The 23773-nt window shown below is 48.1% G+C and overlaps 1 protein-coding gene across 3 annotated transcripts in view; it reads right to left on the bottom strand.

Annotated features, from left to right (window-relative positions):
• Nucleotides 1-23773, bottom strand: part of LOC119965447 (synaptopodin) — a 128538-nt gene that overhangs the window by 62808 nt on the left and 41957 nt on the right. For all 3 annotated transcript variants that reach the window (XM_038796237.1, XM_038796236.1, XM_038796239.1), the window contains exon 2: nucleotides 8604-9712. In XM_038796237.1, coding sequence (XP_038652165.1) covers nucleotides 8604-9000 — 397 coding nt within the window. In that variant the 5' untranslated portion in view covers nucleotides 9001-9712. The remainder of the gene's footprint in view (nucleotides 1-8603; nucleotides 9713-23773) is intronic.

Below are 23773 nucleotides of genomic sequence, written 5' to 3'. Positions count from 1 at the left end.
ACTTCTGGACGACTTTGAGCCTTCTTCTGAAAGCCTTTGCTGTAAGTGAATTGAGTAGCACATTGATGCGACCATCAATTCACAAGAGATGGAGAGTGGAAGTGAACAGTGGTTTTAATCAGCTAGAACTGTGCCTGCCTGTGACTGCTCCGTACTGAGTGCCGCCTACAGGCTGCAGATCTATATACCTCCCCCGAGAAGGCGGAGCCAGAGGAGGAGCCCACAATGGCATCAACACAATACAATGTAATGTAATACAATGGTGAATGGTAGCAGTAATACATTCACCGCACACATGTTACCTGCCACACAGGTAACAAAACACCTCCTACCTTCCACTCCCTGTGGTATTGTCCGCGGTAAAACCAGGCTTCTTGCTTCTGGGAGGGAAGCATTCAGCCTAACCTCCTGCTGCCTGGGGATCCTGTAACCTTTAATCAGGTTTTGGCTGGGTTGGTCATGAATGGCTCTTGCAAAGCACAGTTATCTTCTCCAACCTTTTTGTTTATTTGACCAGTTTAATGATTAAAAGGCAGAAGGCGAGAGGCTGACCTTTGACCCCGCGCTTCACTCAAGGTCCTCCCGGAGCATGTCGCAAATTTGAGATCTCTTCCATCGCAGGAATCAGCAATCGGCTTGTCGTGCCTGTGCTCTCTGATAGATCTTTGGCCTCACCCCCCCCCCCTCGACATTTCTCTGTTGTAAATATTTATCCATTTCCCTTTTGAAAACTCGTTTGCATTTTGCTTCCCTATTGCTTCAGGAGTCCCCCTCTCCTGACAACCCACCCGGTTAAAAATACATTTTTCTCTCCCTCTTTCGCTCTGCTTAAATCGGTGTCCGTTGTTGCCTCACTGGTCCAAGAGAGGTTGTTTCGCCGAGATGATCTCATTAAAACCTATCATTATTTGTGAAGCCTTCAGTCCCCTTAACTTACTCTGCCTGAATCAAAAGATGCCCAAGTTCTCGAGTCCCTCCTTATAACTGTTAAAGAAACAAGTGTGGTGTGGTGGTAATGTTTACTGGACTAGCAGTTCCGAGAGCCAGACTAATACTCCTGGGATATGGATTCAAATCTCACCACGGCAGAGAATATAAAACTCAGTGACCATGACGACTATCATAGATTGTTTTTGCGTAGGGTAAATGGGACCTCTTCTTATGCAAGGATGAGTCTGATACAGTTTAAGGTGGTGCACAGGCTGCATATGACTCGGGCGAGAATGAGTGGGTTCTTTCAGGGGGTAGCAGATGAGTGTGAGAGGTGTGGGCGGGGGCCAGCGAATCACGCGCACATGCTTTGGGGTTGCGTAAAATTGGGAAGATTCTGGGCGGGTGTGTTCGCGGTCTTAGTCAGGATACTGGAGGAGGAGGTGGACACGGATCCTTTGGTGCCGATATTTGGGGTTTCAGAGAAGCCGGAGCTCATGGAGGAGGAGGAAGGCCGATGTCGTGGCCTTCGCCTCTCTGATTGCACGGCGGTGAATTCTACTGGCGTGGGGGTCGGCATCGCCACCGGGGGTAGCAGCATGGTTGGGTGACCTGCACGACTTCCTGCGGTTGGAGAAGATAAAGTATGAGTTAAGGGGCTCTGCAGGGGGAGTTTGAGAAAAGGTGGGGGATGAAAAATGAAAAATAAAATGAAAATCGCTTATTGTCACGAGTAGGCTTCAATGAAGTTACTGTGAAAAGCCCCTAGTAGCCACATTCCGGCGCCTGTTCAGGGAGGCTGTTACGGGAATTGAACCGTGCTGCTGGCCTGCCTTGGTCTGCTTTAAAATCCAGCAATTTAGCCCAGTGTGCTAAACCAGCCCCTCGTGTTTGAGGAACTGATCGTCACGGGGAGGGACGGGGGTGAAAAAGGGGGAAAAGACTATAGTTGATTGCTGGGAAGTGTGTTTCCAGGGGTGTTTATTTGCTGTAACCTGGTTTGATACATGTTTGCAATAAAATACATTAAAAAAATATATAGATTGTTGTAAAAGCACACCTGGTTCACTCATTCCCTTTAGGGAAGGAAATCTGCCGTCCTTACCTGGCCTGGCCTACACGGGAATCCAGGCCCAAAATATGTGGTTGGCTCTGAAATGGCCGAGCGAGCCACTCTGTTCGAGCGCAATTAGGGATGGGCAACAAATGCTGGCCCAGCCAGTGACACCCACATCCCATAATACAATAAAGGAGCCTGGGATTCCTGATGCTGCCACCGTGAATAACCTCTCCACTCTCTTAATGGCCTTGATATCCGACTCAATGTAGGCTCCCCCAAAATCTGGGCCTAATATTCTGCTTGTAGCCTGACCAATGACCAATTAGCGTTTCAGGCTAATTTTCACCGTCAAGCGAAAGGCCAACCTTTATGTTTTTTTCCCTGGTTTGTATCACCATGCATGCTTCCCACCAGCTGGTAATGTCAGCGATCCAACGCTCCCACCAGGAATTTCACCCAGTGGGAACGCAGGTTGCAAGCGAGCTACAACACAAAAGAAAACTCAGTCCATTCCAGCTCCGTTGCCTCCCAGGAGATACGTCCAGTTAGCTCGAGAGGCTCAGGCAGCTGGGATTCATCTCTTTGGAGCCGAGAGTGGGAAGGTAGGAGGAGATTTGACAGAAGTGTTCAGAACCACATGGGATTTTGATAGAGTTAATCAGGAAAAATGTTCCCAGTGGCAGCACAGAAGGGAACCAGAGGACAACGATGGCCTGCCCAAGGTGAGGAGTTTTTTTTTTAGCTGTGGGTTGGCATCTTAAAGCACTAAAGGAGGCCATTCGGCAACTTGTGCACACGTCAGTCCCGTTCTGCCTGATCTTACCCATAACCCTCTAATTTTTCTCCTTCCCACCAGGAACCCTGTGGTAAACCACTGTAGTATATAATATGTGTATTGTGGTAAACTGCCACTGTATTATATGTAATGTGGTAAACCACTGCCTGATGGCTCCGCCTCCTCTAGGGCTCGGTATAAAGGTGGCTGACCTCCAGCCCTGCCCCAGTTCGGGATCAGAGGCCAGGAGGCTTTCTGTTAGTTTACTAAAGCCTCAGTTACGTTCGCTACTCGTCTTGTGTTCATTGATGGCACATCTAACCCATTGCCTTTAGAAAGTAACAGTTGAATCTGCTTCCACCACCCTCGAGCTGTGATACGGAATGCGTTGCCTTAAAGACTTTGTGACAGCAGTTTTGACCTTCAGAAAGGAAATCTTGAAAAGGAAACATTTGCAAGGTTTTGTTGAATTGAAGCAAGGAAATTAACATTTGTCGGGTCTCACAGGCTTGGGGGTGTTGGGGGAGGGGGCTTGGCTGATAGTGGTGGGGGTGCCTCTCACTCTGGATCCCTGATTTTTAGCCAAGTTAATTGCGAGGTTCACTTGTTCTCTTGTGAGGCATCACTGCCTCAAACTCTCTTGCCTCTGCATCAGGAAGGGTACGGTTTCAATTCCCACTCAGCACAAGTCCCTGGTTGACACTGCCCATACAGTACTGCTGAGCATTTTGGTGATAGTGACCACAATTCGATTATGTTTACTTTAGCGATGGAAAGGGATAGGTATAAACCGCAGGGCAAGAGTTATTGCTGGGGGAAAGGCAATTATGATGCGATGAGGCAAGACTTAGGATGCATCGCCTGGAGAGGAAAACTGCAGGGGATGGACACAATGGAAATGTGGAGCATGTTCAAGGAACAGCTACTGCATGTCCTTGATACGTATGTACCTGTTAGGCAGGGAGGAAGTGGTCGAGTGAGGGAACCATGGGTTACTAAAGCAGTTGAATCACTTGTCAAGAGGAAGAAGGAGGCTTATGTGAAGATGAGACGTGATGGTTCAGTTGGGTCGCTTGAGAGTTACAAGTTAGCTAGGAAGGCTCTAAAGAGAGAGCTAAGAAGAGCCAAGCGAGGACATGAGAAGTCTTTGGCAGGTAGGATCAAGGATAACCCTAAAGCTTTCTATAGGTATGTCAGGAATAAAAGAATGACTCAGGTAAGAGTAGGGCCAGTCAAGGACAGTAGTGGGAAGTTGTGCGTAGAGTCCGAGGTGCTAAATGGGTATTTTTCATCAGTATTCACACAGGAAAAAGACAAAGTTGTCGAGGAGAATACTGAGATACAGACTACTAGACTAGAAGGGCTTGAGGTTCATAAGGAGGAGGTGTTAGCGATTCTGGAAAGTGTGAAAATAGATAAGTCCCCTGGACCGGAAGGGATTTATCCTAGGATTCTCTGGGAAGCTAGTGAGGAGATTGCTGAGCCTTTGGCTTTGATCTTTAAGTCCTCTTTGTCTACAGGAATAGTGCCAGAGGATTGGAGGATAGCAAATGTTGTCCCCTTGTACAAGAAAGGGAGTAGAGATAACCCCGGTAACTATAGACCAGTGAGCCTTACTTCTGTTGTGGGAAAAATCTTGGAAAGGTTTATAAGAGATAGGATGTATAATCATCTGGAAAGGAATAATTTGATTAGAGATAGTCAACATGGTTTTGTGAAGGGTAGGCCGTGCCTCACAAACCTCATTGAGTTCTTCGAGAAGGTGACCAAACAGGTGGATGAGGGTAAAGCAGTTGATGTGGTGTATATGGATTTCAGTAAAGCATTTGATAAGGTTCTCCACGATAGGCTATTGCAGAAAATACAGAGGCATGGAATTCAGGGTGATTTAGCAGTTTGGATCAGAAATTGGCTAGTTGATAGAAGACAAAGAGTGGTGGTTGATGGGAAATGCTCTGACTGGTGTCCAGTTACTAGTGATGTGCCACAAGGATCTGTTTTGGGGCCGTTGCTGTTTGTCATTTTTATAAATGACCTGGAGGAGGGCGTAGAAGGATGGGTGAGTAAATTTGCAGATGACACTAAAGTCGGTGGAGTTGTGGGCAGTGCGGAAGGATGTTACAAGTTACAGAGGGACATAGCTAAGCTGCAGAGCTGGGCTGACAGGTGGCAAATGGAGTTTAATGCAGAAAAATGTGAGGTGATTCATTTTGGAAGGAATAACAGAAAGGCAGAGTACTGGGCTAATGGTAAGATTCTTGGTAGTGTGGACGAGCAGAGAGATCTCAGTGTCCATAGATCCCTGAAAGTTGCCACCCAGGTTGAGAGGGTTGTTAAGAAGGCATACGGTGTGTTAGCTTTTATTGGTAGAGGAATTGAGTTTCGGAGCCATGAGGTCATGTTGCAGTTGTACAAAACTCTGGTGCGGCCGCATTTGGAGTATTGTGTGCAGTTCTGGTCGCCGCATTATAGGAAGGATGTGGAAGCATTGGAAAGGGTACAGAGGAGATTTACAAGAATGTTGCCCTGTATGGAGGGAAGATCCTATGAGGAAAGGCTGAAGTACTTGAGGCTGTTTTCGTTAGAGAGAAGAAGGTTAAGAGGGGACTTAATTAAGGCATACAAGATGATCAGAGGATTAGATAGGGTGGACATCGAGAGCCTTTTTCCTCGGATGGTGATGTCCAGCACGAGGGGACATAGCTTTAAATTGAGGGGAGAAAGATATAGGACAGATGTCAGAGGTAGGTTCTTTACTCAGAGAGTAGTAAGGGTGTGGAATGTCCTGCCTGCAACAGTAGTGGACTCGCCAACACTAAACGCATTCAAATGGTCATTGGATAGGCATATGGACGATAAGGGAATAGTGTAGATGGGCTTTAGAGGGGTTTCACAGGACGGCACAACATCGTAGGCCGAAGGGCCTGTACTGCGCTGTAATGTTCTATGTTCTATGTACTGAGGAGGCGCTAGACTGTCAGAGGTGTCATTTCTTCTGCTGATACATCAAATGGACTCGATCTGCCCTTTTCGATGGATGTAAAATAACCCATGGCAAGAAATTTGAAGATAAACAGCGGAGCTCTCCCAGGTATTCCGGAATCATCTTTGTTCCTCAACCCACATCGTGGAAGTCAGATTATCTGGTTATTATCACCTTGCTGTTAGTGGGAGCTTGCTGTGCATGAATAGGCTGCCACATTTCCGATGTTACAAAAGTGACTACACTTTAGAAAACATTTAACTGGCTGGGACAAGATCAGGGATGTACTTCTGAGGCTGTATAAGGTTCTGGTCAGATCCCATTTGAAGTATTGTGAGCAGTTTTGGACCCCATATCTAAGGAAGGATGGAAAGGGTCCAGAAGGGGTTCACAAGAATGATCCCTGGAATGAAGAACTTGTCGTATAAGGAACGGTTGAGGACTCTGGGTCTGTACTCGTTGGAGTTTAGAAGGATGAGGGGGGGATCTTATTGAAACTTACAGGATACTGCGAGGCCTGGATAGAGTGGACGTGAAGAGGATGTTTCCACTTGTGGGAAAAACTAGAACCCGAGGACACCATCTCAGACGAAAGAGACGATCCTTTGAAACAGAGATGAGGAGGAATTTCTTCAGCCAGAGGGTAGTGAATCTGTGGAACTCTTTACCACAGAAGGCTCTAGAGGCCAAATCACGAGTGTATTTAAGACAGAGATAGATAGGTTCCTGATCAATAAGGGGATCAGGGGTTATGGGGAGAAGGCAGGAGAATGGGGATGAGAAAATATCAGCCATGGTTGAATGGTGGAGCAGACTCGATGGGCCGAGTGGCCTAATTCAGCCCTTATGTCTTATGGTCTTATTTAATTTGGGATCAGCTAAGATGTTGAAAGTTGCCTCCTTTTCTTCCTTTTCTCAGTGAAAATGCATAGAGCGAGGTCCTGAGCTGCAAAGGGTTGAGCTGATGGAAAGCAACGCAGACTGAGTTCAAACTTCACTCCTGTTCCTTGTTACCCTTATCCACCCTCTCTATCTATGAATGGCTGTAACAGTTATTGCAGCATGTTCTGTAATGGAACAGAGCAGACTTTGAACTCGTTCACTCTCCTTCCTTGAGTTAAGCAGCTCCCTTGTCCTCTTTTGCTGCCTTTCATGTGGGAATGTTTCTTTTGAACACAATTTGAGGATTGGAAGCGGCACAGCATCTGGCAAAAAGAGGGAGGGGTGAGGAAACGCCTTCAGCGATGCTCCTCCAGACTGCAGCAATACCCTCTGACAGTGCAGCACTCCCTCAGTACTGACCCTCTGACAGTGCAGCAATCCCTCAGTACTGACCCTCTGATAGTGCAGCACTCCCTCAGTACTGACCCTCTGACAGTGCAGCAATCCCTCAGTACTGACCCTCTGACAGTGCAGCGCTCCCTCAGTACTGACCCTCTGACAGTGCAGCACTCCCTCAGTACTGACCCTCTGACAGTGCAGCACTCCCGCAGTACTGAACCTCTGACAGTGTCGCACTCCCTCAGTACCGACCCTCTGACAGTGCAGCACTCCCTCAGCACTGACCCTCTGACAGTGCAGCACTCCCTCAGTACTGACACTCTGACAGTGCCGCACTCCCTCAGTACTGACCCTCTGACAGTGCAGCACTCCCTCAGTACTGACACTCTGACAGTGCAGCACTCCCTCAGTACTGACCCTCTGACAGTGCAGCGCTCCCTCAGTACTGACCCTCTGACAGTGCTGCACTCCCTCAGTACTGACCCTCTGACTGTGCAGCACTCCCTCAGTACTGACACTCTGACAGTGCAGTGCTCCCTCAGCATTGATCCTCTGACAGTGCGGCACTCCCTCAGTACTGACACTCTGACAGTGCAGTGCTCCCTCAGCACTGATCCTCTGACAGTGTGGCACTCTCTCGGTACTGACCCTCTGACAGTGCAGCACTCCCTCAGTACTGACCCTCTGACAGTGCAGCACTCCCTCAGTACTGACCCTCTGACAGTGCGGCGCTCCCTCAGTACTGACCCTTTGACAGTGCAGTGCTCCCTCAGCACTGATCCTCTGACAGTGCGGCACTCCCTCAGTACTGACACTCTGACAGTGCAGTGCTCCCTCAGCACTGACACTCTGACAGTGCGGCACTCCCTCAGTACTGACCCTCTGACAGTGCGGCACTCCCTCAGTACTGACCCTCTGACAGTGCAGCGCTCCCTCAGTACTGACCCTCTGACAGTGCAGCACTCCCTCAGTACTGACCCTCTGACAGTGCAGCGCTCCCTCAGTACTGACCCTCTGACAGTGTGGCACTCCCTCAGTACTGACCCTCTGACAGTGCAGCACTCCCTCAGTACTGACCCTCTGACAATGCAGCACTCCCTCAGTACTGACCCTCTGACAGTGCAGCACTCCCTCAGTACTGACCCTCTGACAGTGCAGCACTCCCTCAGTACTGACCCCCTGACAGGCAGCATTCCCTCAGTACTGACCCTCTGACAGTGCAGCACTCCCTCAGTACTGACCCTCTGACAGTGCAGCGCTCCCTCAGTACTGACCCTCTGACAGTGCGGCACTCTCTCAGTACTGACCCTCTGACAGTGCAGCACTCCCTCAGTACTGACCCTCTGACAGTGCAGCACTCCCTCAGTACTGACCCTCTGACAGTGCGGCGCTCCCTTACTACTGCACTGTGAATGTTTGTCAGAAGCATGTGCCCAAATATTAACATGGACCTTCTGTTACAAACATATTTGATTGTCTAGCTGGCCGGTTGTATTTTATTGATGACACAAAATGATACCGCGAGCTTCTAAAGTTCAGCGTCAGCCATGAGAAAATAAAATAAGTTTCCTTACTTGCTGGTCTCTGACGTGGAGCGACAGCCGGCAGGACAGTTGGCACGACCTTCGGAGCTCTGCGTGTACCTTTACCCCTTGACTCAGCCTCGCCTGCTGTGCATTGCTCAGTTCGAATGTTAAACGAGCAGTCGCCTTCACCCAAGGTGGAGGGCTGCAGTCCGACAGCCACCTCGCCGTGGCTAACAGGTCCCAGAGCCTCGACGATGCCATTTTCTTTGTCCATGGTCGTGCATTCCTCCCTCTCGCCCCAATTCCCCAGGTGGGCCTCCTGCCCCGGGGGGCGGGCTGAGATGGGCGACGGTGAGCCCTTGTCTCCCGCGGTCCATCTTACCTTTTGCTCAGCTGGGGCCTGGATAAAATAGTCACGGGAATGCGCATCTGCCTCCACCTGCATCTGGCTGGATTCTGTGAGTCTGATATGGGTGGGGGGCAGAACGTTTCAGGAAGTTGATGGAACGTCGCCGCACTTCAAGGATGTTTAGTCTAACCTAAAACATTAATTAAATCCCCAACGTGTTGCTTGTTGTTTTGACTTTAATCTTTAAGCGTGTGTGCCTCTAATCAACCCCCAACTTTTGGAAGGTTTATTTAAAAAGTGTGTTGAGAGTTAAATCCACTTGTTCGAAAATTATTCAGGTAGCAGAGAAGCGGGATTCTGCTTTGAGCATCTTCAGAAGAGGCAAACCAAAAGGAGTGGGATTGAATAATATTCACTGTATGTTTTCAGAAAAACCTATTTGCATTTGTGTCTTTGTGTTTTCTCTTCCTTCGGCAACATTTGACTGATTTCCTCGACTCTGTTGCCTGCTGGCTCTGATTTGGTTACATTACGGAAAAGGTGCAGGGGTGTTTCAGGGTTCAATCAGCCTCGAGCCTCTCATGGACGTGTGAGTTTGGGGTGCTTCAAGTCCGGCAGGTGCTGTCCACTAAACGGCGTGCTAAAGGTGGCCTGGGATTCTTCATCGTGCAGCACCTTCCCTGGTGTTCCGAAGATCAGCTGCGGGCAGTGGGAAGGAAATTCCTCACATTCCCTCCCACGTCCAAGCCTCCAGTAGCCGCCCGGCCAAAGCCTTGCCCCTTCCTGCGAGACGTTCCTCTGTAACCACCTAAAGGAAAACATGAGAGAGATGGATTAATGAGAGCAAAGTGTGCGTCTCTCTCCGGCGTTCCCCCCCTACCCAAAGTGCTTATTATGAGGCTTACTATACCCCAGTTGAAGCTCTGGGCACCACGGCAGATGGTGAAATCTGAATTCAGTAAAAATCTGGAATTAAAGGGCTAATGACACCATTGCCGGTTGTCGTAAAAAAACATCTGCTCCACTGATGCCTGTTCGGAAAGGAAATCTGCCATCCTTAACGTGCAGGTTGAGTCGGCAGTTAGGAAGGCAAATGCAATGTTAGCATTCATGTCGAGAGGGCTGGAATACAAGAGCAGTGATGTACTTCTGAGGCTGTATACGGCTCTGGTCAGATCCCATTTGGAGTATTGTGAGCAGTTTTGGGCCCCCTTTCTAAGGAAGGATGTGCTGGCTTTGGAAATGGTCCAGAGAAGGTTCACAAGAATGATCCCTGGAATGCAGAGCTTGTCGTATGAGGAATGGTTGAGGACTCTGGGTCTGTACTCGTTGGATTTTTGAAGGATGCGGGATATTAAAACTTACAGGACATTATGAGGCCTGGATAGAGTAGATGTGGAGAGAATGTTTCCACTAGTAGGAAACACTACAACCAGAGGACATAATCTCAGTCTAAAGGGATGATCCCTAGTTGGCCTTGAACTAACTGGCTTTCCAGAGGCATCGAAGAGTCAGCCACATTGCCATGGGTCTGGAGTCACACGCAGGTCAGGGCATGATCCTTTAAAACTGATGTGGAGATGCCGGCGATGGACTGGGGTGAGCACAGTAAGAAGGTACAACACCACGTTAAAGTCCAACATGTTCGTTTCAAACACTAGCTTTGGGAGATGAAGAGGAAAACAGAGATGAAGAGGGATTTCTTCAGCCAGAGGGTGGCGAATCTGTGGAACTCTTTGCTGCAGAAGGCCGTGGAGGCCAAATCATTGAGTGTCTTAAGACAAAGATAGATTGGTTCTTGATTAATAAGGGGATCAGGGGTTATGGGGAGAAGGCAGGAGAATGGGGATGAGAAAAATATCAGCCATGATTGAATGGTGGAGTAGCCTGGATGGGCCGAGTGGCCTAATTCTTGTGGTCTTATGGTCTGATGGACCATAAGACCATGGCCTGACTTGCATGTGACTCCAGACCCATGGCAATGTGGTTCACTCTTTGATGCCTCTGAAATGCCATTCAGTCCAAGACCCACTGGAGATGGGCAATGGATGGGGCCAAGCCAGCGGCGCCCACATCCCACGAGTGAATTAAAAAACAAAAAATTCTCGTTTTACTTGTGGACGGATGGAGGAAATGAGGAGAGTTGAAGTGAACTGAACAAGGCCATTTTAAAAGGAAGAGCAGCTGGAACAGGGAGACCAGGAAGCTTGTGCCCCCAAATCCTCAAACATGACAGGACAAGTTGAGAAGCCTGTTAAAAAAAAAAATCATACAGAATCCTTAGATTTATAAGTCGGAGCACAAAGTACAAAATATAGAATGGTTACAGCACAGAAGGAGGCTGTTGGGCCCATTGCCCTCATACTCTCTCTCTGTGAGGGAACCTCAGTGAGCCCCACTCTCCTCTCCTTTCGCGCAGACCTGCAAATTCTCTCTCTTCGGGTTCTTACCCAGTTCCCTTTTGAAAGCCACGATTGAACCAGCCTCCAGCACACTCTCAAGCCGCGCACTCCGGATCCTAACCACTCGCTGCGTGTCACCCTGTCACCTTAAACCCAGACCCTCTGGTTCCCTGTCTCTCAGCCAATGGGAAACAATTTCTCCCGGTCTACTCTTTCCCGATCGCCCTTATCATTTTGAACACCTCCTCCTGGCTTTTCCTAGTCCTGATCTCCACCGAGCAGAGAAGGTTAGAGAGAAGATGTGATAGTCATGCTGGGCCTTTATAAGTCACCGGTTAGGCCTCATATTTTGTCCCATTCTCAGCACCACATCTCAGGAAGGTGGTTCAGCAAAGGAGATTTATTACCATGGCACCGGGGCTAAAGACATACTAAAGGCTACGTGGGGAGAACGAGACAAAAAGAGGATTCTTCTTCTCAGAATGGAGAATGTGAGGAGGAGAATTAGTTTTGATAGAGTAAATAAGGAGTAATTGCTTGATTAATAAGGGGATTTATTGATTAATAAGGTGATCAGCGGTTATGGGGAGAAGGCAGGAGGATTGGGATGAAGAACATATCAGCCATGATCGAATGGCAGAGCAGACTCGATGGGCCGAATGGCCTAATTCTGCTCCAGTACCTTACGGCCTCTTTCTCCATGCAGCCAGAGACCAGGATTCTATGCAAGGGAGCAATGGGGAAAAGGCGATCAAACGTTTAATATGATCCATATTTGTTACAGATTGTGTATGATGTGGTCTCCCAATGTCTCTGATCACATTTGCGTTGAAGAGGAAATTATACCATTTCGACTGGTGAATGTTGAAGAGTTTAATTGAGTCAGAAGGCGCAAAGGTAATTTTCCCATCTGCGTGACAGATTTGTTTTCTGATCACCCAGGCAAAGGCTGCTTGCATCCTTCGGCAATGATCCTTATATTCCGCAAACCATAGAATGACACCATTCGCCCCATCGTTCCCGTGACTGACCCACTCCACTTTCAGTTGTACTTTTCTCCATTTTTAAGTGTTAACCCCCATGGTGGCCAATGCAACAGGGCTTGAATCTGGACCGAGGGGTAGCATGTGCCGACATCACCCAGCAAGACAATTAATAAATTGTTTTTCACCTGCCGTTATTAGATAGGAGATTCATATTTCCACAAGAATTCGCTCTGAAATGGATGTAAGAGTGTGGTATCTTCTTGGTCTTGATTCCTCCACAAGAAATCATAGAAATAATAGAAATGTCCACAGAATGAGGCCATTCAGCCCCTCCTGCACATGCTGGCCGAATCCCACTTTTTGGTCTGCCTTGATGCTGACAGCGTCACCAATTACTTTGTAAACGTGATGACAATTTCTGTCCTGACCACTCTTTCAGGCAGTCAGTTTTAGATCCCCTCTACCCAATGGATGAAAAAAAAATCACCTAAACTCCCCCCCCCCCCCCCCCCCCCCCCCCGGCCCACCCCCAATTATTCAAAACATTCATTCATGGGATGTAGTCAGCATCAGTTGCCCACCCCTGATTGCCCTTGAACTGAGTTGTTTGCTCAGCCAATTCAGAGGGACTGTTCAGAGTTAACCAGATTGCTGTGGGTCTGGAGTCACATGTAGGCCAGGCTAGGCAAGGACATAGAACATAGAAAAATACAGCACGAACAGGCCCTTCGGCCCACGATGTTGTGCCGAACTTTTGTCCTAAATTAAGAACAAATTAACCTACACCCCATCATTCTACCATAATCCATGTTCCTATCCAATAGCCGCTTGAAGGTCCCTAATCTTTCCGACTCAATTACTTCCGCAGGCAGTGCATTCCATGTCCACACTATTCCCTGGGGAAAGAACCTACCTCTGACATCCCCCTATATCTTCCACCATTCACCTTAAATTTATATCCCCCTTGTAATGGTTTGTTCCACCCCGGGGAAAAAGTCTCTGACTGTCTACTCTATCTATTCCCCTGATCATCTTATAAACCTCTATCAAGTCATCCCTCATCCTTCTCCGTTCTAATGAGAAAAGGCCTAGCACCCTCAGCCTTTCCTCGTAAGACCCACTCTCCATTCCAGGCAACATCCTGGTAAATCTCCTTTGCACCTTTTCCAAAGCTTCCACATTCTTCCTAAAATGAGGTGACCAGAACTGCACACAGTACTCCAAATGTGGCCTTACTGAGGTTTTGTACAGCTGCATCATCACCTCACGGCTCTTAAATTCAATCCCTCTGCTAATGAACGCTAGCACACCATAGGCCTTCTTCACAGCTCTATCCACTTGAGTGGCAACTTTCAAAGATCTATGAACATAGACCCCAGATTTCACTGGCAGATTTCCTTCCCTAAAGAACATGAGTGAACAAGCTGGGTTTTTACAACAACCGATGTTCGTTTCATGGTCACCATTACTGAGACTAGTTTGTAATTCCAGATTTATGAATTGAATGTAATTTCCACCAGCCGCCATGGTGGGATTTGAACCCATGCCCCCTCGACATTAGCCCGGGTCTAATGGATTACTAATGTCTAGTGACATTACCGCTATGTCACCATATCCCCCATCAAATTGCTTTCAATTGTTATCCACTCTATCCAGACCGCTCATCATTTTATCCACCTCAATTAAATCTCCTTTCAGCCTCCTCTGTTCGACAGAGAACAATCCCAGCCTATCCAATCTTTCCTTCCGGTTGAAAATCTCAATATCTGGCAATATCCGAGTAAATCTCCTCCATACCATCTGCACCCATTGCGATCACATCCTCCCAGTAATGTAGTGATCCTGCACTCTGGCTTTGGTGTAACTAGTGTTTTATACAGTTCTAACATAACTGTTCTGCTCTTATATTCTGTGCCTCATCTAATAAAGGGAAATATTCCATATAACTCATTAACCACCTTACATACCTGTTCTTCTACCTTCCGGAACCTGTGGAAATGAACTCCAAGGTTCTTCTGTTCCTCTCAGAGTCTCCCCATTTATTCTATATTTTGTGTCCTCTCCAAATGTGTTACCTCACACATCTCTGGATTGAGCTCCATTTGCCACATTTCTGTCCACTTGACCAGTCCTTTGATATATTCCTGCAGCTATCCTCCTGACCATCAACCACATGGCCAGTTTTGGTATCATCTGCAAACTTCTGAATTATGTCCTCTATATTTAAGTTTAAATCATTGATATTTATTCCAAGAATAGTGCGTCAGATCTCCACTGGGAACAGCCCTCCAGTCACCAAATTGCCCATCATCCATTGCCCACTGCTTCGTCCCATTGAGCCAATTTTGAATCCTATTTGCCACTTTCCCATGGATCCCGCAGGTTTTTAGTTTACTGACCAGTCTGCCACCCAAAACCTTTTCAAAAGCCTTCCCCAAATCCAAGTAGACTACATTAAATGTGTTACCATATCGACCCTCCTTCTAACCTCCTCAAACGTTCAATCTGTTTTGCCAGAATTGACCTTTCATTGACAAGCCCATTCGACTTTCGTCATGGCAACAGATCATTGTCTGAATTACATACGGGCATATTAAACTTTTAAATAAGATGTGTGTTTTTTAAAAACTGACAGACAAGCCAAGATGGCCGAGACTATAAATACTGAAAATGTAATTGGCGACTGTTGTGTGGATTATACTCAATCCAGAGAGAGACCATGGGATGTCACACCTGGAGGGTGCCAAGGAACTTTAGACAGAGGCACTTCAAAGGAAGAAAAGCGATGCAAATATTTAACTGTCATCTCCTGTGGAGATAATGGAGGTTGATTACCATCAGAAGAAACTATCTCCTGTGAGATATATCTCAGACTGTGGACATAATGTGATTTGAAAGAAGGCAGCTCCTGGGCGATAGGCATGTTTGTGTTTTTCCCTTTTCAGGAATGGACAAGAAAAGGAGTTACAAACCAACTGCAATTTTGGTCTCTGTGTGGTAGTCAGTTTTCCAAGGTCTACTGTACTGCTGTGTCCTGTGAAGGTCGCAGCTGAAGAATATCCACTAGGCATCCCTATGTCTGTAGGTAAATAAATCTACCTCTCTGAGTGGTGGAAGCAAGTCACAAGTCAACAAAGCCACTGTCAAAAAGGAATCAGGACAACTATTTTTAGCTAACGGGCAGATCCAAGAAGCTCCAAACCAACTGCTCAGCAATACCAGAATCACCCAACTTAATGGCCACAACATTTCACCATCTACTTCTCGTAGATCAGCCTAAAACTGATAGTACATATTTTTTCACTTTTATTTTTGGACTCACTTCTCATTTGTAATCTGTGTCTATGTGTGTTGCGTGTTTCTTTCCCCTCACATTTTAGTAACTAATAAATTCGCTTTTTCCTTAACTCAAGAAAGATTGGTTAAATTGCCTCCTTTGATTATATTTGGACTGGGAAAAGGTATCCATGACGGAAGGGTACTATTTGAATTAACCTTGCAGCTCCCAGCTGAAGGGGGTTGAATAAAGAGGGGGCGTGCATAACCCGCACGAGACCTATGGGATAGAAGCGATTAACCTCCCCATAAGCCTCGTGGAGTACGAGCTCCCCTACTGAGGGTTGGGGAGCCCAGGGACAGTCTAATAATCTGTAATATAAAGACCGGCCAGTTTTGGTGGTGACCATAAGACTATAAGACATAGGAGTGGAAGTAAGGCCATTCGGCCCATCGACTCCACTCCACCATTCAATCATGGTTGATTTCAACTCCATTTACCCGCTCTCTCCCCATAGCCCTTAATTCCTCGAGGTGACACCTCAGACCTGACTGGGATCTGGACAGTATTATACACACTAAACTTTTTAATAAAACTAGCTTCCATTATCCACTCACCTTGGACTAATCCGTGGTCACTAAAGGGAACCAGTTCATCCCTCCCCATCCAGGGGCAGAACAATTTGGGGCATCTCGCTGGTGACAAGTCCAACACTTTCTTCAATCAATCAACACCATTCTAGTTGATGCTTAATACTGTCGCTCAGATATTTTCTCCAATAATCTTGAGAGTACTGAGAGTAGACAGACTCCCTGGAATTAATGAGTCTATCTCTTCCTCCATTTTTAAACATTAGCTTCTGGACCACGCCTCTCGCCACAGAGGATTTGAAAATGATGGCCAGCTTCATTTCCACCCTTTCCTTCATCCCGGGATACTTCTCATCTGGACCTGGTGGTTCATCCACCTGCAAAAATGTTGAATCTCTTAAAATGCTTATCCCGTCCGATATTTCACAGTCCTCTTCCTTAGTTACAAAGTCTGCCTTGCCCATTTCTTTTGTGAAGACAGATGCAAAGTATTCGTCAAGAACCATGCCCGTAGGGCAGCATGGCGGCGCAGTGGTTAGCACTGCTGCTTACGGCGCTGAGGACCCGGGTTCAAATCCCGGCTCTGGGTCACTGTCCATGACGAGTTTGCACATTCTCCCCGTGTCTGCGTGGGTCTCACCCCCACAACCCAAAGATGTGCAGACTCGGTGGATTGGCCACACTAAATTGGCCCTTAATTTGAAAAAATTATAGGGTACTCTAAATTTAAGTAAAAAAAGAACCATGACCATGCCATCTGCCTCCATATTCTAATTACCCTCTTAGTCCCTAATTAGTTCTACTCTTTCCTTAATTACCATCTTGCTCTTAATATATTTATAAAGAATGTTAAATGGAGGAAAACCAATTGATCAATCAATATCTTTTTATGCCTATCATTATTAATTTCCTTTATAATTTCACCCCTGCGCTTTCTGTACTCCTCTGGGGTTTCTGCAGTATCTGATCAGGCTTTTGATGTCTGACGTAGGTTTTCCTATTTTATATTATCCTACTTTCTAAGATCCTTCACATTAAAGGTGCTCCAGATTCGGCAGTCCCGCCTTTTTTCCTTTGTCGGAACCATTTGTTCTGTACCCTTTCTCATCTGTCAGAGGCGGACCCGTGGGATGGAGGATGACTCTGGTTTCGGTTCGATGGGTTCCGAGATGGGAGGTGAGTCCATTGCGTGATCCGCAGACTCTCTCACAAGGCCGGGCAGGTGGTGTTTGAGGGGTTGGGTAGATGAGTTGTTTGGAGGTTTACGCACTCCCTCCGACACCCCGACATCCCCTCTGCATAGTCCTGATGAGCTCTCTCGACGGGGATTGGTGCGTTCCCGAATGAACTTACTCCATTTTGATTGGTCGCACGCTAGGATCCACCATGTGTTGGCGGGGACCTCTTTGGAGATGACCTGAGGATGTACCTCAAGCATTTTAACTGTCCTCGTGGGAGTCCCATCCTGCTCCTGGGTTCAGGAGTCTGGTGTCAGGCATACGGATGAGAAGTTCCACCAAGCGACACTGGTTTTGAGTGATGAGAGTGTTGATGTTGGGCAAGTAGCCTTCGGAGAGGAGGTCGCTGTTGGACCATCTTTCTTGCCATCAGATCTTGTGGATCTTGTCAAGGAACCATTGCTGCTACTTCCTCAGTGCTTTGAGGTTGCTGCCCTAGGTTGGCGATGCCCCTGACGCTTATAGGTGGGCAGGAATCACTGCTGCTCGCTAAACCACGACCATAGTTTGAGCCTGGGCCCCAAATATTCTTTGCCACAGTCAGCTGAAAGCTGAGCTGGCAGGCTCGAGGCGGGAATGAGCCCTTTCCATTTCTCCGTCGCATACGTCCGACTATCCTGACACTGATTTACCTTCAAGTAACTGCTTCCGGTCCACTTTGGCCACAATACCATCAGGAGAAGTGGCCTTTCCCCAACTGAGAAGCCTCATTCCTGATCCTTTACCACAGGAATGCTAAACCTAACCCGAATTGTGATCACTAATCACAAGTGAGTTATGATCCACGTAACCAGATCTGATGCAGCTCAAACACAACTTCCTCAACTCGTTTTGTGATTTGGGGTGAGGCATGTTTGGAGAAATTTAAATCGACAGAAAACACTCGCCTCCCCTCCACAGCTCTGGGGGTGGGGGCAGGGAGAAAATGAAAATGAAAACAATTTGCGTCATCTGTCGCTGGTGACGGTGAAAATAAAACCCTTCCCTCCAGTGGTGTGGGGCCTAACTCTGGGGTTGGAATGTGCTGAATGGCCGATTGGTGTTGGCACTTTGCCTCCCGGATAATTGGTTCAACAAGCCGCACAAGACAGGGGATGGGTTTTGAGCCTTGCAGGGGAGCCCCTGGGATCTGCGAGCCTGAAGGATCCCTGCCCATTTGTGGTCCGAGAGACGGCACTCAGTACATTCTCCACACTGTATTTTTATAACATCATCCTCTCTTGCCTGAGAGACCCGTGCAAGTTAGTGCAAAGGGCTCACAGGTTCATTCCCACTCTGACAGGGTGGCGTTATCATAAAACAACAATAATTTGTATTTAAATAGACCCTTTAACATTAAGAAACAGACCAAGATGCTTCACAGGAGAATTAGAAAAGATAGAGGGCGGGATTCTCCGAGACTAAAGTGCCGCTGCCGGGGCAGAATTCGTGGACTTTCACGAAAGCAAAACTGGGGTTGAACCTAGGCTGATTCCGTTACTGTGGAGGGGGCTCGCACCGGCACCACGTGGAACACAATCGATTCCAATGGGAAACGGTGCCGGATTCGGCAGGTCCGTGATTAACACTCGGGAGGCTGACAAGCTGCAGCACTGGCTGTGTTAGAGCGCACCCATCCCGCTGATGTGTCGGCTGGGGCCAGAGGGCACTCAGAGGGGTGGTAGGGGTGGACACCTATACGACCCGTGTCCCTAATTTCACAATGGGCTGTCAGCGGTGTGCGCAGCTGCATTGCTGCCTTGCCGGCTGCGGCAATGCTGTACCATGCCCATCCACCCTGACCCCACAGCCCACCCCCCCTCTACTCTCCCCGGCACCTGGCAGAAACCGCCCCCCCCCAGCCAGCGGCACAACTGTCAGCTAACTCTGCGATGTTGGACACCTTCCGTACCCCCTCTCCCTGAGCAGCCGCCACACCGAATTCACGGTTTTTAAAAGCACAAGTGAATCACGCCATTGGGAACTCAGCCCATTGAAGGCGGAGCATCGCGGAGGCCCCGGAGAATACAGGGTCAGGCCCACTAACAATATGCAAATGGTATTTACTGTACGTCCTTTCTGGACCGCATTTACGCTGCTGTCGAGCTGACGGAGAGTTGCAATTTGGTGTCAAATGGGCGCCCGCCGCGATTTTGTCGTCAGAACCTATTCTCCGCCCAATTGCGTTTCGCGGATTTCGGCATCAGCCAACTGAGAATCCCAGCCAGAATAACGCTAAGGCACATCAGGAGGCATTGGATGATCAAAATCTTGGTCAAAGAGGTCGGTGTTAAGGAGTGTCGGAAAGGTGGAAAGCGAGGTAGAGAGGCAGAGAGGTTTGGGGAGGGAATTTCAGAACTTAGAGCCCGGGCAACTCAAGGCACCACCGCACCAATAGAAACTAAAAGCAAGAATGGGCCATTCGGTCCATCGAGCCATGCCTGGCATTCAGCTCCATACTCCAGCACATTCCCCATATCCCTGGCTGGAGACGTTAAAATTGAGGATGAGCGAGAGGCCAGAATTGGAGGAGCGCAGATATCTCGGAGGGTTGCGGGTTTGGAAGGTATTACAGATATCAGGAAGGGGAGTGGCCATGGAGGGATTTGAAAACAAGGATGAGAACTTTAAAGTCAATATATTACTTGACAGAGAATCAAAGTAGGTCAGCGAGCCCAGAGGTCATAGAATCATGGAATTTACAGTGCAGAAGGAGGCCATTTGGCCCATCGAGTCTGCACCGGCCCTTGGAAAGGCATTCTACCGAAGCCCCCACCTCCACCCTATCCCCGTACCCCAGTAACCCCCGCTTAACCTTTCTGGACACTAAGGGCAATTTATCATGGCCAATCGATCTAACCCGCACATCTTTAGACTGTGGGAGGAAACTGGAGCACCCGGAGGAAACCCACGCAGACACGGGGAGAACGTGCAGACTCCGCACAGACAGTGACCCAAGCTGGGAATCGAACCTGGGACCCTGGTGCTGTGAAGCAACTGTGCTAACCACTGTGCTACCGTGCCGGCCTAAGTCACATCGGGAGACATTGGATGATTAAAATCTTGGTTATCCATTGGCGAAAGGAACTTGTGAATTGAGACATGGGCAGCTGATGGCTCGATGGGGGGGGGGGGGGGCTATCATGGCAGCAATATCGCTGGGCTAGTAAGCCAGAGACGCAGGCTAATGTTCTGTAGACACAGGTTCAAATCTCACCACAGCAGGAATTTAAATTTACTTCAATAAAATCTGGAATTAATAACTAGCCTCAGTAATGGCGACCACAAAAGGACCCAGCTGGTCCTTTAGGGAAGGAAATCTGCCATCGTTGCCTGGCCTGGCCTACACGTGACTCCAGACCCACAGCAATGTGGTTGACTCTGAAATGGCCCAGCAAGCCGCTCAGTTGTATCAAACTTCCATGAAGTCTGCAAAGCTCCCCCTCGTCACGCGCCATCCTGACTTGGAAATCTATCACCATTACTTCACTGTCATTGGGCCAATGTCCTGCAACTCCCTCCCTAACAGCACTGTGGGTGTACCTACAATACATTGACTGCAGCGGGTTCAAGATGGCGGCTCACCACCACCTTCTCAAGGGCAATTAGGGATGGGCAATAAATGCTGGCCTAGCTAGAGATAGACGCTGAGCCACACAAAGAGATATTTGGGAAGTTTTCCAAATCCTTCGATGGTTTTAAGGAACATTTTGAAAGAGGAAAGAGAGTTTGAGAGATTTGGGAAGGGAACTCCAGAGCTGGGGATCCCTGCAGCCATGGCCTGGCCACCAAAGGTGGAGCGATCGGGATGCGCAAGATCCATAGAATTGGAGGAACGCGGATATCTCGGAAGATTGTAGGTCTGGGGGAAATTCCAGAGATAGGGAGGAGTGAAGTCATGCAGGGATTTAAGGACAACCTGACAATTTGCAGGATCCTTTTTGGCCCCTGTGTTCAAACCGCAATTTGCCGATTCATTGTAGTCAATGCTAACAATGCCAACTTGTATTTACATAGTGCCATTGATGCAGTAACATTTCCCCAAAATATTTTACAGGAGGTGTATTTTACAGGCTATTAATTGACATTCAGCCAAAGACGTTTGATATTCAGACCAGTGACCGGGAGCTTGAATCAGGGAGGCAGGCTTTCATATCTCAACCTAATGATGTAGTATCCTCATTCAGCCACTTGGGGCACTTGGCAAAGCAACAATGCTGAATTCCATCAGGCAATATGGTTGCCTCCTTCCCCTCCACCTGCTGCTGACCCTGCTGCCATCATTCTTTCATCACCTCTCGCTTCTCCTCTCCCCTCTTGCCATCTCTCTGGGTGGCAGCTGTTTGATTGCAATTTGCTTTGCCTTAATTGGTCACTCTCCCACACCTATTGACTCCAAATCCAGCTGCCAACCCCCTGCAGGGTCCAATGTATTGCAGCCCAGGCCCCCCTCTGCTTTCTAATTCCAACTAGGAGCTGAGTAGGGTAAAGGCACCCACTGGATTTTATTCCTCATTAAACACATTTTCAGATCTCAGTCCATTTATATGTCTAAACCAGAACCACAACAATCGAGTATCTGAAAATGAAATGAAATGAAAATCGCTTATTGTCACGAGTAGGCTTCAATTAAGTTACTGTGAAAAGCCCCTAGTCGCCACACGAGGCGGGATATAAGAACCCGTGCTCCCCGGCAGTCGGCTTTTCTTCTGTACGTCTGCTGCCGGGTACACTTCTTCTCCTTAAAGCCTATCGTTCGGACTTCACCTGCGTTTCGTGTCCATTGATTGTGCATCAGTCACCCCGCAGCCTCCCCTGTTCTCAGAAAAAACAACACCAGCCTATCTAACCTCTCCACTGGAAACTGCTTTCCATTTTAGGGGCTGGTTTAGCACACTGGGCTAAATCGCTGGCTTTTAAAGCAGACCATGGTAGGCTAGCAGCGCGGTTCAATTCCCGTAACAGGCGCCGGAATGTGGCGACTAGGGGCTTTTCACAGTAACTTAATTGAAGCCTACTCGTGACAATAAGCGATTTTCATTTCATTTCATTTCTTTCCTGAAGACATCCATCAACCATCACCCTTTGTTTCCTGTCACTGGGCTGATTTTGGATCTGACCGGGCACCTTCCTCTATATCCCATGGGATTTCACATTTCTGACCAGTCTGCCACGTGGGACCTTGTCAGATGCCTCACTGATATCCATGGACACTGCCCTCATCAATCCTCCTCGCTACTTCCTCAAACAACAATTTGATTAAGTTAGTAAGACAGGGGGCGGGATTCTCTGCCGCCGGGATGCTCTGTTTTGCCGGCAGCCTGGGGGGTTTCCCGATGGCGTGGGGCGGCCCCACAATGGGAAACCCCCATTGACCAGCTGGATAAACGGAGCATCCCGTCGGCGTGCTGAACCAGAAATCTGGCGCGGCGGGACGGAGAATCCAACCCATGATCTTCCCCCAACTAAACGACTATCCCTGATCAATCCGTGCCTTTCCAAGTGACAGTTTATCCTGTCTCTCAGAATCGATTTCAAGAATTTACCCACAACAAAAAGTCAGACTGATCGGCCTATAGTTTTCTGGCCCATCCCTTTCACCCTTTTTAAACAATGGCACGACGATCGTGAAGTTCCAAACCTCTTGGACCTTGCCTGTAGCTAGTGAGGATTGGAAAATGATCCTCCAGGCATCCGATATTTACTCCCTGGCTTCCTTTCATAGCCTGGGATACAATCCATCTGGCCCTGGTGATTTATCCACCTTCAAGGTACTTCCAGTATTTGCTTTCTCATTATGCTTATCGTATCTAATATTTCACACTCCTCCCCTTTTAGTAGATTGTTTGCATCTTCCCTCTCCTTCGCCAAGACAGAGACATTCACGGGATGCGGACATCATGGCAAGAGCAGAACATATCACCCATCCCTAATTGCCCTTCAGATGATGAGCAGCCTTCATCAACCGCCACAGTCTGTGTGCTCTCTGACCAGGGCTTCCCTCTTCTGTCTCGCCCACTCATTCCTCCTCCTGTCTTCGGATATGAGCGCCACTGGCGAGGCTATTATTTATTGCCATACCCTTGTTGCCACTTAAGAAGGTCTGTGCGGTTCTTCTCTTTGCAAAGCAGCAGTCCGTGTGGTGAAGGTTCTTCGTATATCGGTTCACCTGAGTGTGTGTTAGTGCCTTGGTTAGTCTGTTCTGACTTTCACTGTTGGGTAGGGTGGGGGAGTGGGGGTCACCTAACATAACGGGGAGACGGTGGCAAAGTGGTAGTGTGACTGGACTAGCAATCCAATGGCTCGGGTAAATGCTCTGGGAGACACGGGCTCAAATCCCACCACGACGGCTAGTGGAATTTAAATTCAGTTAATAAATCTGGAATTGAAAAGCGAG

This window comes from Scyliorhinus canicula, chromosome 4 (genome assembly GCF_902713615.1).
Source record: "Scyliorhinus canicula chromosome 4, sScyCan1.1, whole genome shotgun sequence".
Taxonomy (NCBI): domain Eukaryota; kingdom Metazoa; phylum Chordata; class Chondrichthyes; order Carcharhiniformes; family Scyliorhinidae; genus Scyliorhinus; species Scyliorhinus canicula.
Note: the sequence above shows the minus strand (reverse complement) of the source record. Positions and strands in the feature narration are given on the sequence as shown.